This window comes from Malaya genurostris, chromosome 1 (genome assembly GCF_030247185.1).
Source record: "Malaya genurostris strain Urasoe2022 chromosome 1, Malgen_1.1, whole genome shotgun sequence".
In the NCBI taxonomy this organism is placed as follows: Eukaryota; Metazoa; Arthropoda; class Insecta; order Diptera; family Culicidae; genus Malaya; species Malaya genurostris.
In genome coordinates, this window is record NC_080570.1 from 164,481,775 (window position 1) to 164,497,156 (window position 15,382).

The following is a 15,382-nucleotide window of genomic DNA, read 5'->3' on the forward strand; positions in this document are numbered from 1 at the left end:
AATTAGTTTAATTCCCAAAATCAATTTCAGAGTCCTGAATCTGCATTCTTGAACCAAATTCGGAACATGGATTCAGAAAATGAGTTCAACTCCAGAACTCTAGAACTAAAGGGGCCGAAGTTAGTTTTTGAATTCTGTTTAAACTTCTGAATACTGATTCAGAATTTAGGTTCTGATGTTGATGAATAAATGATAACCAAAAGTGCTCAACAGTTGTAAATATCGGATAAATTTCACAAATCGGCTCTTTTAAGAACCATTAAAACTATCACTATTTTTAACCTGAAGCTGTTAGCGGAAAATTAAAATTAAAACTATCTCTTGTTGTATCTAACGTAACAACATAACCTTTGCTTTGCGTCGTCGAAGATAAATGAATAAAAATATTGTACTGCAAAACAAAACTTGAGAAACGATAAATGAAAACCGAGATATACGAACTGAGGACGGTTTATGTAAACCAAAAAAAAAATTCAATGGAAAACTGAAAATGAATAACGCAAAATGGAAAATAACAAACAAGAAATAAATTTCGAAAGCTGCGAAGACTGAGAAAATGGAATTTTGAAGATTATAATACAAAATTGAAGAAAGGACAGAAAATCATTGGAATTGAAAATAGGAAAAGTATATAAGAAAAAAAATCAAACAATAATATGGGAAATTAAACAAGACGAATAGAAAAAATGGAAAGAAATTTAAAAAAAAATAAATGAATAAATAAGACAAAATATAAAAAATATTTAAAAAATGACGTATGGAGAACGGATATTGGAACACATAAAATCGAAATATAAATGGGAAACGAAAATGAGAAACACTGAATGGAGAACGGCAATTAAATAGAAAATGAAAGACTTATAATCATTATAAAGAAAAAGACAATAGAAAACACCTACTGATATTTCGATTGTCCCAAAAATTTCAAATTTGAATTACTACGAAGATTGAGAAAATGAAACAGCCAAAAGAATTACAACACGACAATTGAGAAACGGTACATGGAAACAGAGATATAAAAACTAAACATGAAAATTAAATTTAATAAATGAAAGATAGAAAACGGAAAAGCGAAAACCATAACAAAGTTAGAGGAAAACACAATAGAAAATAATTACTGATATAACGATTTACTCTTTGGAGAAATTGTAAAATATCCAATAAATAACGGAAAACAGGTAACAAAAAATAAAAAAAAACTGAAAATAAATTATGAAAAGGGAGTAACTACAAAGACAAACAAATTAGAATTTTGAGAAAAACAATAGAAAATTGTGGAAAATGATAAAAGAACATCATAATAATATAAAATAAAACTACTCAACAAATAAAAATATTGTTCTGTATAGACGAAAATAAAGAAACGGTAAACAACGGAAAATTAGGAACCATAATAATGGAAAATACAATAGAAAATAATTACTGATATTTAAATATTCCACCCGGAAAATTTAAAATTGAATATTTTCAATGAATTACGGAGAACGAAAAATGAATAACGCAAAAATTTAAAAAAATAAACAGACAAAAATTAATTACGGGAATGGAATAACTACGAAGATTGTAAAAATATGACTTTGAAAAATAAAATAGAAAAATGAAGAAAGAACAAAAGATCATTAAAATAATAGAAAACAAAAATGAAAAATGAAGAAAAATATATATAAAAAAATCAGAAATATACAAACTGAAGATGAGTTTTGCAAACCGAAAAATTTATAAACGAAACGAAGGTAATAAAAATGGAAAATGAGAAACACTGAATGGAAAACGGAAAAAAAGTTTGACGAATGCAGAAATGATAACCATATTAAAGTGAGAAGAAAAGGGTTTAGAAAATAATTTCTGATAATTCGATTTTTCCATTAGAAAATAGAAAAAAAAACTGAAAATACTCAATGAATTGTGGAAAACGGAAAATGAGTAAGGAAGATTAGAAAATAAACAGAAAATATATTATGAAAAAGGGAATGAATAGGAAGACTAAGAAAATGTAATTTTGAAAAATATTATAGAAAATTGAATAAATGACACAAGAACATAAAAAAATGAAAAACTTGAAATATGAATACGAAAAATTAATAGAGAGGAATAGAAAAATAAAATTGAATGAATGTTTTTTGTAAAGATCTAAAATAGAACAAAATGAAAAAATAAACATGCAAATATTGAAATAATAATACGAAAAATTAAACAGGAAAAATAGAAAAATTAAAAACAAATGAAAAAGTATTGTAAACATAGGAACTAGATAAATGAAAAATAGAGCAAAATGAAAAAAAAACATTAAAAATGCAGTATAAAAAAGCGGATATTGATTGAATGACCGGAAACGGAAAAAGAATAACGCTAAATAGAAAATAACACACAGAAAATAAACCATGAAAATGGAGTAACTACGAAGATTGTAAAAATATGAGTTTGAAAAATGAAGAAAGAACAAAAGAACATTAAAATAATAGAAAACAAAAATGGAAAATGAAGACAAAAAATTTACTGCGAAACGAAAATTGAGAAACGGTACACGAAAACAGAGATATACAAACTGAAGATAAGTTTTGCAAACCGAAAAATTTATAAACGAAACGAAGGTATTAAAAATGGAAAATGAGAAACACTGAATGGAAAACGGAAAAAAAGTTTGACGAATGCAGAAATGATAACCATATTAAAGTGAGAAGAAAAGGGTTTAGAAAATAATTTCTGATAATTCGATTTTTCCATTAGAAAATAGAAAAAAAAAAACTGAAAATACTCTATGAATTGTGGAAAACGGAAAATGAGTAAGGAAGATTAGAAAATAAACACAAAATAAATTATGAAAAAGGGAATGAATAGGAAGACTAAGAAAATGTCATTTTGAACAATATTATAGAAAATTGAATAAATGACACAAGAACATTAAAAAAAGGAAAAAAATTGAAATATGAATATGGAAAATTAATAGAGAGGAATAGATAAATATAAATGAATGCATTTTTTCTGTAAAAATCAGAAAGTGATAATTGCAAAATAGAACATAATGAAAAAAAAACATTCAAATATTGAAATAAGAATATGAAAAATTAAACAGAAAAAATAGAAAAATTAAAAACAAATGAAAAAAATATTGTAAACATAGGAACATTAATGGAAAAATAGAGCAAAATGAAAAAAAAACATTAGAAATGCAGTATGAAAAGCGGATATTGACTGAATTACCGAAAACGAAACAAGAATGACGCTAAATAGAAAATAGCAAACAGAAAATAAACCATGAAAATGGAATAACTACGAAGGTTGTGACAATGGGATTTGGAAAAATAAAATAAAAAATTAAAGAAAATACAAAAGAATTTGGAAAATAAAACTGCTAAATTAATAAAAAATTTATACTGATAAACGTGAATTGAGAAACGGTATGAAAACAGAAATCAACAAATTAAAGATAAACAAATGAAAGCATTGTAGACGAAGAATAAGAAACAATGAATGGAGAACACATAAAATTTGATGAATCAAACAAAGAAAAAGGAAAATTGAAAATCATAAAAAAGTAAGTGGAAAAGACAGTAGAAATTTATAACTGATATTTCCAAAATAGAAAATGAAAAAACAGAAAATAAATGATGAAAAGGGAATATCTTTGAAAACAGAGCAAATAGAATTTTGAAAAATGAAATGGAAAATTTAAAAAATAACCAAAGAACATCAAAATAATGGAAAAAACTGCTAGATACTGTAAAACTAAATTAAAAAACGGTAAACAACGAAAAACTGAGAACCATAATATTTCGATAACAATCAGATAAAAAATTATGAAAAAGGGAATATCTACGAATACTATGAAAATGGAATTTTGATAAATATAATAGAAAATTGAAGAAATGACACAAGAACACTTAAAAAAAATAAAAAATATGTACGAAAAAATTGAAATATGAATACGGAAAATTGATCGAGAGGAATAGAAAAATAAATATGGATATCTTTCGGAATGTTGTTCTAACAACAACGAAAAAATATACAAAATACAAAAATTCCTTCAGTCATAGTACACAATTTTAGTAGTGCTTTTACTCCAAGGTGTGCATTTTATCTATCATATTGTCACTATTGCAGTAGCGCATGGTTGGGATCACTTTGATATTAAAATCATAAATAATTGCGCATAACTCTGAAAATTCGCATAAAAAAAACCGCATAACTCTGAAACTTCGCATAAAAAAAGACCGCAGAAGGGCAAACCGCATAACTCTGAAAATTCGCATAAAAAAAAACCGCATAACTCGGAAACTTCGCATAAAAAAAAACCGCATAACTCTGAAAATTCGCATAAAAAAAGTCGCGTAAAAAAAACCGCATAAAAAAAGGCCGCATAAAAAAAGACCTCAGTGTATTGGTTTCAGGATTTTTCAATCATGACAACGACAACGACTTTCTTACCGTGCAAAAAACAGTACACTTCAGTGTAAATTTAAGGTATTAATTTACGAACAAAGAAACTAAAATTTTCTAATTCAACTGGACTAAAAAGAAAGTTGACTCCCGCATATTTCATGAACCATTCACTCAACAACCGATTGCATACCGATTTCGGATCAGTGAACGACCGTACCACAGCAAGCCATGCCGAAGGTCCCATCGAAATGCTGTTGCTTTTTGCTTGCACTCACATCACGGTCACAATCTGTTGAGCTTTCCAGTGTCAGCTGATGGTGGGTTCATCTGGCAAGGCTTGCTCTGTTGTTGTTGTGATTGGAAAATGAGCAGCCACCACCCAACTCTCGAGCGATTTCTCTCTTGCTCTCATTCTTGCCACGACACACTCATCCGAGTGGGTTTTTTCCCAAAAACACTCTCTCATTCTCGACTCAGCTCAGCACAAGACCAGGAGAAGCTTCGGTCGGTCGGTCGGTCGGTCGGTCGTGGGTGGTTTCAGGCAATATCCAAACCAAACATCCAGCTCTTGACTGGACTGAACAGGCGACGACGACGACCGTCAGCGCAGGGATTCAAAGAGCAGAAGAGAACAGACGCCCCCAAACGGCAGCTTCTTGTTACAACAGGTTCAGCAGCAGGTCGCCCATCCAGAACTCGCCAGTCAGGGCGAAACCGTGAAAAGTATCGTGAGTAAAAATTTCCTCCGCAGAAAACAGCTCCAGAATATCCGCTGCTGTTTGCCGCCGCCGTCGCCACTGTTACTTCCGCTAACCTCCAGGCAGCACCAACCGTTCTGCAGTGTGATCGAAACGCAGTAGGCGGAAGGAAAAAAAAATAATGATAACAGCACTCTAAGTTTTCGGAACGTGCGCTTCGAAATCTCGGTTTAGTCCGAACTCATGAGTGAGAGCGTGTGATTCAACGGACAGTTTCTAGTTTCCGTTGGTTGGTCGGTGCAACAAGGCGGATCTCGCAAACGAAAAAAAAGAAAAAAACGAGGTAGTGATAGTGTGCCAGGTGTGAGGATTTACTATCGTTCTTCTTCTTCCACTTCCCAAAAATCGTGAGCAGGGTTGGGTAGCCATGAATCAACAGCACCAAAAGTTGAAGAAGTGCGGAGAAAGGATCTAGAAGTGGTGATAGTTTTTCGCTCGGGAAAAAAAGGTTCAGCTAATTGCGATTCTACTTTGGCCCCGTGCGCACACAAACACACACGGACACGGATACCGGAAACGTCGTATCCGCTTGGGTGAATCGGGATACCGACCGCGAGCGGTCGTCTAATATTTTTAGTGCTTTTTTTTCCCAACCATCCTTGCGGTGTGTGCAGATCGCAAGTGCCCACTGACCCCTGTTCCGTGGGGGTGTGGGGTTCAGGTTTTTGTGTGTGTGTGCGTTCCCCTGCAGGAGGCTGTGCTGATTGTGCCCCGGGGAAGTCGTTGGTGTGTCAACTGGAAGCGTCCCGAACGAAGAAAGCGGGGCAAAATTTACGGCTCGGATTATTAATGAAGGATGATGAAAAAAGTGTGAAACGTTTGTGGAATAAATTTGCCTCGATCGTCGGCAGTAGATAAAGGCACAGTTTTTTTTTCTTCGTTGTTGTTTGCTCTTTGCTTAGTCCGGTGCGGTTTCGACAGAAGAATAAAGTGTGACACGAGTAAATATTTAGGGTTGAGTTGCACGGTAGAAGGTGCAAAAGTGAGTAACTGGGAGCACATAAATCAGCAAAGGTGCCAACGTTCCTGTTTTTCTTTACGAAATAAACCCAGCTGCCGGAATGTGAGAAAGCTTAACGACGATTCGAAAATAATGGAAAGTAGTATTTCCGGTACCCGCAGAACAGTGCTCCACTTCTCCCCACAACTGAATCGTTAATTGTCCTCCCTCCCCCCCCCACAACTCTATTCCTATGCCAAACAATTCGTTTAGAATATCGATAAAAGTAAACCAACAAACCGAAACAGTGTGAAACAGTGAATAGTAGGCGAGAGGAAAAATCCGGCGACGACGAAAACGAAGACGGCTATCAGCACAATTAAGACGCGCACTTTCGCACAAGCACCGTTCTTTTCATTTTTTCTTCCCGCATCCGACAGGCACCTACACAAAACGCGCGCGCACAACACCCATCGTAGCAGGCCATCAAAAGTAAACTCGCGTGCCATTCGACATTTCTTCGTATCGCCAAGCGTGGCACTCTGTGACAAAATACCTACACGGGAAAAATATATGTTGTAATAATAATAATAAAAAAAAACCAACAACACAATCCTAGTAGCCTACCTACGGCCTACGGCACCACACGCACGCACGCACACCTCCGGTCCGGTTGTTTTTTTTTCGAAAGCACCCACGAAAGCAAGGCCTACTTCGAGCAGAGGAAATCCGAGCAAGATAATGGATAAAATTTGGATAACATTTTTGCTGCTGATCATCGCAATCATTTCCGTGCGAACAAGTGAGTATGCTTTGTGCTGTTGGGGTTATGGCTATTAGTTCAAAGATTCGATGCTGACTGATTGACTGACTGTTGCGTTTATCGGGATTTTGGTTTTTGACAAATTTTTCAAATTGAAGTTGTTTTACTTGCGTGAGATGGAGTGATGTTCATTTTGAACAATGATCGACTTGAAAGTAGAAAAAGTAGAATGGAAATACTTCGAAATTGATGGCAGATAAAATTTTATACAATTGTTAATGAGATTTCATTTCAAAATTACTTCGATATATCTTTTAAAGAGAGGTAATAAGATCACAGATAACATTTTTCTCTACTAAGATTTTGAACTTCTTCGACAGATTCTGTTTTCCTTTACTTTTATTTATTCAGTTTATTTATAAGCTTTGATAGATTTGGGTCGAACAGTCCGGTCTTTGAATATAACAATTTCGAAATTCTTAAAACTACTCAGTCAATAAAATTTATGGTGAAATGTGATAAAAAAGGCACATAACTGGAGGACGTGAACACGAATAAATAAATTAAATACGATCTGAGGTGTGATGCGTAAAAATCACTAATATGTTACTCTATTCTACATGTTCCCTATTATTTCATCTTTCGACTTTTAGACGTACAGTCTTTCTTTTTTGTCGCATTTTCGTCTCTTTCTCTTTTAGCCATTTAGTCTTTCCTCAATCTTTCAATCGTTTGGTTGTGTAGTCTTTTATTCTTTCAACTTTTCAGTCTTTCAGTCTTCTTAGATTTTCAGGCTTTTTTTTTAAACTCCGCGTAATCCTTTGGGAATATTTTAATTATCTGAGAAGTATCGATTTGTGGAATTCACCCAAAGTTTACAACTTCTGGACAACAGAACTAAAATTCTGGAACGATTTGCAAAAAAATAACAATTTCAATTTCGTAGAAATTTTGCCCCAAGTCTGTTTTTTTCATGGACTCTTTGTCGCTAGTTGCCCTGATGATATTGGCAAAAAGTTTTAGCGAGAAACACTGTTTTTCCTCGCAACGTATGGATGGTTAGAAGTAAACATAATTACATATGTATCTTTGGGAAAAAAATCATTCAAATTGAATTCAGTGTAGGAATCAATTAGTTGCATTTCGTGCCAAATCGTAGTCTTAGATTTGAATGAAATTTTCTGGCATGATTTTGTCACAAAAATCAATTTTGCATACCTTGTGTTTTCCAAACTTTAACTTTTCAATCAGGAAGTTCGGTTAAGATAACACCTTTGAGGATAAAACGAAAACGGGTCGAAAAAAAGGTCCTGCTAATTCTCAGTTGGATAAACGTATACTGAAGGCGTTCGAGCAAAAGAAGGAGGTTTCAGTTCGGGATGTGGCCAAAAAAGTGGGCAATTCGAAGTCAAATGTTCTTCGTGCTGAAGAACGTTTGAATCTTCGAACCTATAAGCAGCAGAAACAACCAAAACGTAGTCCGAAACAAGAAGCATCGATCAGGCGGAGAGTTCGAAAGCTGTACGATACGATTCTTGCTGGAAGTTTGAGCTGCATAATCATGGACGACGAAACCTACGTGAAACTCGATTACAAATCCTTGCCGGGACCACAATATTATACGGTGCGAGAAGCGCAAGTGTTAAACCAGTCCGAGACATCGATTGAAGTCGAAAAATTTGGTAAGAAAGCTATGGTCTGGCAAGCAATTTGTAGCTGCGGCAAGATTTCGAAACCCTTCATCACCACTGCTTCAATGAACAGCGAAATATACATCAAGGAATGTTTACAAAAACGACTTCTACCCATGATTCGAAGCCACAAGGATTTTTTTGTCTTATGGTTAGATCTTGCTTCTTGCCACTACTCGAAATCAACGGTAGAACTTTGCCACTTTCGTCCCAAAAGACATGAATCCACCAAATTGCCCACAACTTTGACCAATTGAGGAATTTTGGTCATTAACGAAGGCACATCTTAGGAAACATGTCTCGGCAGCCGAAACCATTCAACAGTTCGAAAAAGATTGGAAAAAAGTGTCAAAACTTGTCGCCAAGAAGTCTGTACGGAATTTAATGAGGAACGTTCGCAAGAAGGTGCGCCAGCTAGTGGCTAAGTAGCAAATGTTGAGAATAATATTCTGTTGTTATCGAATAAAATTTGAATATCTAACACTTGTGAATTATTTTCAGCGAAATCAAAGTGCCTCCATACTTTCTGGGGCAGTCTTCAAATAGTCGAAAAGAAGCCAAGTTTTACAAAAATGCGTTGTATTAGTGATTATCAAAAATTCAGTCAAGTTTTCGAATAAAAATACCAAAAAAAATTTCTATTTTTATTTCACACTGAAAAAATAGATTTTCAAAATTTAAAGTTCATTTGAAAAAAAAATCACTATTGTGGCTTTAGAGTCTTTGCTCCAAGATAGAACTTGAAATTGAAAATCATAATCATCTAAGCTAAAACTCAATTTATAAGGAGAGATCAAAAACAAATTTTAGTTAGGTTGGTAGGGATTATAATTATCTATCTTGGAACAAAATGTCGTTCTAATTGTAATTGTGTTCTTTTTTTTGTAAATCAACATTAAATGTTGATAATCGATTCTTTTCAGTGTAGGATTCGATTAGACGAATTCCGTGTCAAATCGCACTCAGATTTGTACGAAACTTTTTAGACATGTAGACTTAGTCACGAAAAGCTACTTTGCATACTTTGTTTTTTTCCAAAATTGATCTAGACTGTGTTTTGAAAAGAGTCTAACATTTTCTATCAAATTTTTCAAATAGTTGAAGTCGAAAAAAAGACAAGTTCTACAAAAAAAGTTTTGTATTAGTGATTATCAAAAAATTAGCCGAATTCTCAAATAAAAATACTAAAATAAGTCCAAGTCAAATTTCACACTGAAAAAAAAAGGGATTTTCAAAATTTTAAGACATTTTTCCTCAAGATAAAACTAAATAGATGTATTGAGACAAAATTTTATTCGAAATCGAAATTGTGTTTTTTAAACCGACTTGAAATTTTGATTATCGATTTTTTCCAGTGTACAGGGTGGCAAGTGACCGGGAAAACCGGGAAAAAGTCGGGAATTTGGTTTCACCGGGAAAAACCTGGAGAAAGTCGGGAATTTTAGTGCAAATCCGGGAAATTATGATGCTGAAAATCGTTACTAAGACTCGGACTAGTCAATGTCCGAGTCTTAGTAACGATTTTCAGCATCATAATTTTCCTAATACAACAAATGAAAAGTTGAAGGCAATTTTGTGTTTGAACTAGAAGTTCAGTACAAGTTCTGAAACATCTTACTGTCCCACACAGGTTCAATGGTGCACAATCCATTGAAAATGGAGCCAACACCTCATGTCTCAACGGTTTTTGTATGCAATTTTAAATTAATAAGAGCTTTCTTAGTTGTCATCAATAACAACACAATGAATGCTCATACTGAAAAATAAGGATAATTTGGATGCTTCTGCTGGATTTCTATTAAATTTCGACAAATATTAGAAAAGGTACCAAGTGCAAATGACAGTTTCTCTTTGTTTATATTCTCTTTCAATTATTACAGCTTATTCCTGTATTTTCCAACATTTTTTTAACAGCAGATCGAAAGTTGATAGTTTCAGTCGTTGTTGTCTGCAAAGTGTAAGATAGAAGGATTGCCTATAGGACCGTAATAATCGAAAGAAAGAGTAAAGAAAGAGGAACTGTCAATTGCACTTAGGACCTTTTTAGTGATTGTCTTCAAATTTCAGAATAAGTAACATGCTTAATATTTTTTTAAGAATTCTCAGGAGCCGTGTTTTTAGTTGTCAGCTAATGATTCTCCTAATTGCACCAAAATTTATCTCAGTAATGCCAAATTGTGAGAATACTTTATCCACCGTTTGCAAGGAGTATTTGATTTCCTTCTTTGACAGCTGAAATTAATATGATCAGTATCTAACGGGGAAACAGATTGGAAAACTGACATGTGAACACAATGATGTAAATGAAAAACGCGAAAATGTTACCGCAGAGACGGGACTCGAACCCGTAGCTAACTCCTAACCGGGGAAATTGTTTTACCAATTAAACTACCCTGCATATGAAAACACATGAAGAGAAAGTCCAATTGATTGGACGAAAACTAAGCATGCTTCGCTGTACTTAGCCACCACGGTATTCACTTACAGTCCCGTATCGACGGAAACAAATTCAACAGAAACACATACAATGATCACGAGTCTATTTCTACCCATCTGTTCTTGCCGCACGATACTGATTCGAGACTTTTGTTTTTGTCTATTTCGCTATCTACGAGGTAACAACACACGATAGTTTCATCCATTGATTTAATGGATCTCCACTAGTGTGAGGTAGCAACAGTGACGATTGTGTGATCTCAAACATAATGGTAAAGGTACACAAACCTTTTATTGACCTTCAACGATTTGTCAGTTTTCCAATCTGTTTCTCCGTTAGATACTGATCATATTAAAACTAGCTCAAGACGGCTCTACGTCTTAACAAAGACTGAAACAAATCGTTGAAGCTGAAATTAGTTTTTCAGAGTTCGTAAGAGTCTGTTCAGTGAATCTATGTTAATTTTTTTTCGAAGATTATCAGCTATGATGAGGATATTGATGTGGACGAAGGAGTAGTCGAAAATTGTCGATGATAGGAGAATCATCATTATATCATCTCAGTCGCTAGAGAAATAGATTGTTGTTTTTCCAAAGTGACAAGCGTACATTTTAAGAATTCTAGAAGGATTTTGTTCTCTAGCCAAAACCCAACTCTGAAAGAATATCGTATATGTTATTAGCAATGGCGTCTCGTCCTCATGTGCACCTCGTGCACTGCACAACTGGTCAAATAGGCTCTGTGAGAACTTGTATGCACACATTCAGGTGAGGCTTCAGTGGCTTATGCTTATGGCAGTTGAAAACAAATTGCTGTCTCTGTTGCAACGTCGAAACGGTTCTGATTTCATACCATAGGGGCAGTGCACAACCCGGTGATTACGAGACACCACTGGTTGTTAGAAGGAATCGGGTTTGCGGGAGGAGTGTTGTTCTTTAGTTCATTCATTTTTAATTTTTTACTTAATTCTTTTTCCAGACTATACCAGGCTAAAAAAGTATTGGAATACACTAGAGATGGTCAGTCCGCGAACGGTCCAAAAAAACTAGTTCTACTCAAAGATTGAGTGAACTGAAGATCTTCATTGAAGAATGATAGCTCTCTATTCTTCTCAATGGAAATGAAAGTAATCGAGTTCTTTGAGTATGCATACAAATAAGTTGCGTCTTTCGGAACGTTTGCTGGTTTGAAGAATGATCGTTGAACACATGCAAAAAGCACTCACTATTATTGAATCTTTTTACTACAAAATATAAAATAAAACCGGGAAATTTTAGTCTCGCGCACCGGGAAAACCGGGAAAAACCCGGGAAATTTAGATCGCTAATCCACTTGCCACCCTGAGTGTAGGATTCGAGTAGTCGAATTTCGATTGAAATCGTACTCGGATTTGTATGAAATTGTTTGGACCGAAAAAGCTACTTTGCATCCAAAATATACTGTCTTCTGAAAAGGGTCTAACTTTTTGCCATCAATTTTTTCAAACGGGTAGTATTCGAGAAATGACCAGTTATACAAAATAAAATTGTTGTATTAGTGACTTTCACAAAATCAGTTGAATTTTCGATTAAAAATACTCAAAAAAATTCCTAGTGTAATTTCGCACTGAGAAAATCGATTTTCAAAATTAAAAGCCAATTTGCAAAAAATAATTTTAATTTCGTAGAAATTTTACCCCAAGATAAATAATTATGTTTCCTACCAACTGCGTTCACTTAATACATTTTGAGATGAGCACGTTGAAGACAACTAACGAGAACTTTTCTTGTCCAAAATGAATATTTTGCCCGGTATCTATTTATCGAAAAATAAATTGAAAATCATCATCTTCCAAGATGAAACTCAATTTATGAAGAGAGGACAAGAATAAGTTTTAGTTAGAATTTTTATTTGATTGAAACGCCTATCTTGCCATATAAGAACGATTGATAGAGATTATAATTACCTATATTGAGACAAAATTTCATTCAAAATCGAAATTGTGTTTATTTTTGTAAACCGACTTTAAATTTTTACGAACTTTTTTTTCCAGTGTAGGATCCGATTCGACGAATTCCGTGTCAAATCGTACTCGAAGTTGCCGGCAACCTCTCAGATTTGAATGGAACTTTTATGTAGACTTAGGCTCAAACAGCCACTTTGCATACTTTGTTTTTGTTTTTTTTCAAAAGTCCAACTAGACTGTCTTTTGAAAAGGGCCAAACTGTTTCTACAAATTTTTTTCTAAATAGTTGTTATAGAGGAAAGACAATCCTAAAAAAAGTGGCGTACCAGTAATTTTCACAAAATCAGTCACATAAATACTGAAAAAAAATCCTATAGTCCTAAACTGAAAAAAATCGATTTACAAAAACAACGAGTGAAAGAAGATTGCAAAAAAAACCGTATACCAAATTCAGATTCTTCAGATTAAAATATGATTCGCTAAGAATTAGCATCTTAATCACGTTTATTACAGGAAAATTAAAAAAAAATGTTTCTCCTTATGTTTCAAACAAGCACAACAATGCGTATTTCCTTCTAACACCAGGACACTACGACTCGGGGCTCCGGTTCTAAGTCAACCAACACATAGAAATTGAAAAGCTATTTTCAACTTGTACATGAACTCTTCCGGCTGGATATCCGCTGGAAGCCGCTACCGATTTCAGTTCTCGTTAAATTTTCATAGCAACGTAGGGAGCGAAAATTCGGCCACCATAACAACTTGATTATGCCGCTGATTGAACCTAATCGTTTTCACCTGTGCGACGACCACCAGAACACCTAACGCTGTTTTTTTTCTCGTTGAATCTAATTGTATTTACGCTAATTATTTGCACTGTCGTGTGTGACTGTGTGTGTGTGTTTTGCTTTTACCAGCAGACCATAATTGGACCGTTATTGACAACGCCTCGAAGCAGTCAACTGTGTTTTTCGATAACAACAACAACAAAAACAAGAGCAGCAACAGCAGCAGTAACAAAGAGCCTGCTTGGATCGGAGAAATGATATAATCATCGTGAAGGTCCCAGTTGGCTGTAAGTGGTTTTCTTTTCCCAGCTTACTGCGATGGTTACTAAGATAATTACCGTTTATTGATTTTAACCCACCCCCCCCGGCGCACTCCAACAACTGTATCGGTCTTTCAAAACTCTCCACTCTGTTGCAAGTGTAGGCATTTAACTTGAGTACAACAATGCTTCCATGTAGTGAAACTAAACGCTTTCGATTACAGTTACAGCAGTTGGCTGATTCAAATCAATAGAAAATGATGAGGAAACGAGCGTGGAATTATACAGCGGGATCGGGAACTTGAATAGATAATGACGCCTGACGGTGTCCCACAGTATTCCGATCAGGTTCGATTGTTGCGGGAAAATGAAGCGTAATAATTGTCACGTGTTATGCTAATATGACTCATGCAAAAGTGGTTTTGTGCCGGAGCCTCGAAACATCTTGCAATATTGTAATGTAAATCAATCAATGCGCTAATGCGGTGGCTCGTTCGATAACTGCTTCATATTGAATTAATCAGAATCCGAATCGAATCGCCGGCACGTTCCCATACAAACAGATTGACAGCTGAGGTCGGAAGAGACAGCTACGTGAATGCGGTACGGTGCTGGCATGGAAACATGTCCGTCTTGACATGCTTTGACCGAATCGTGCCGCAGCAACAAAGAAAGAAAGGCAAAAAGAAACGGTTGCCTACTTCGATCTCGGTTTTCAAAAGCAAAGAAACAACAATAACAAACTGTTGATTTTCGCTCCTCAATCTAGCAAACAGCTGCTCCAATGTTGCCTTGGATGAAGGCAAAAAAGTGCGAAAAGAATCGACTATAGCAAATCACACACCGAAATCGAAGGGGGGGTGTGACGGAGCAAAGGTACGGAATGCAAGGTGAGGGTGTTATTCTAACGATTGCGTACAACAATGAGGTCTTCTGGTCGGGTGAAAATTGGATCCGATACGATTCGTTACGTTTGGTTTGACTAAGGCTCGGGACTGACTGACAGGAAAATGTTGTGTGTGGACCGGGGGAAAACGGAATGCTACGGAAGGGCATTGGTTTACTACTGGACTGGGGAAAGGGAGGACGGTTCCAACCGAACGGAAATAACGATTCCCCAATGCATAGTAGTAGTGCTTCAGTTTACCGAAACGGAACTCCGGGCCAGTGATGCGTGTCGGTAATGAGTTGAGGAATTTGATTTGTTGGAAGTTTAGTCTTTTGATTGGACGAGGAATATTTCAATCGACTTACGTTTCAGCCGTCTTTTCGAAGACAATCCGTCGTCAGGAGTTGTTTCAATTTCAGCAAAAAGAGGAAACTTCGGAATGAAAGGAAATGTTCACCTACGTTACGGAAGAACAATGACTCATTTAGACTCTTTTCTGTAGGCCGTTTCTAACAAGCTGTCAGTTGAACC

At 35.1% G+C, this 15,382-nt stretch overlaps 1 protein-coding gene across 1 annotated transcript in view; it reads left to right on the forward strand.

Annotated features, from left to right (window-relative positions):
• Positions 1–4,961: 4,961 nt before the first annotated feature.
• The window catches only part of LOC131426656 (uncharacterized), a 234,547-nt gene continuing 224,126 nt past the window's right edge, over positions 4,962–15,382 (forward strand). Inside the window, exon 1 of the mRNA XM_058589528.1 lies at positions 4,962–6,880. Coding sequence (XP_058445511.1) covers positions 6,820–6,880 — 61 coding nt within the window. The 5' untranslated portion in view covers positions 4,962–6,819. The remainder of the gene's footprint in view (positions 6,881–15,382) is intronic.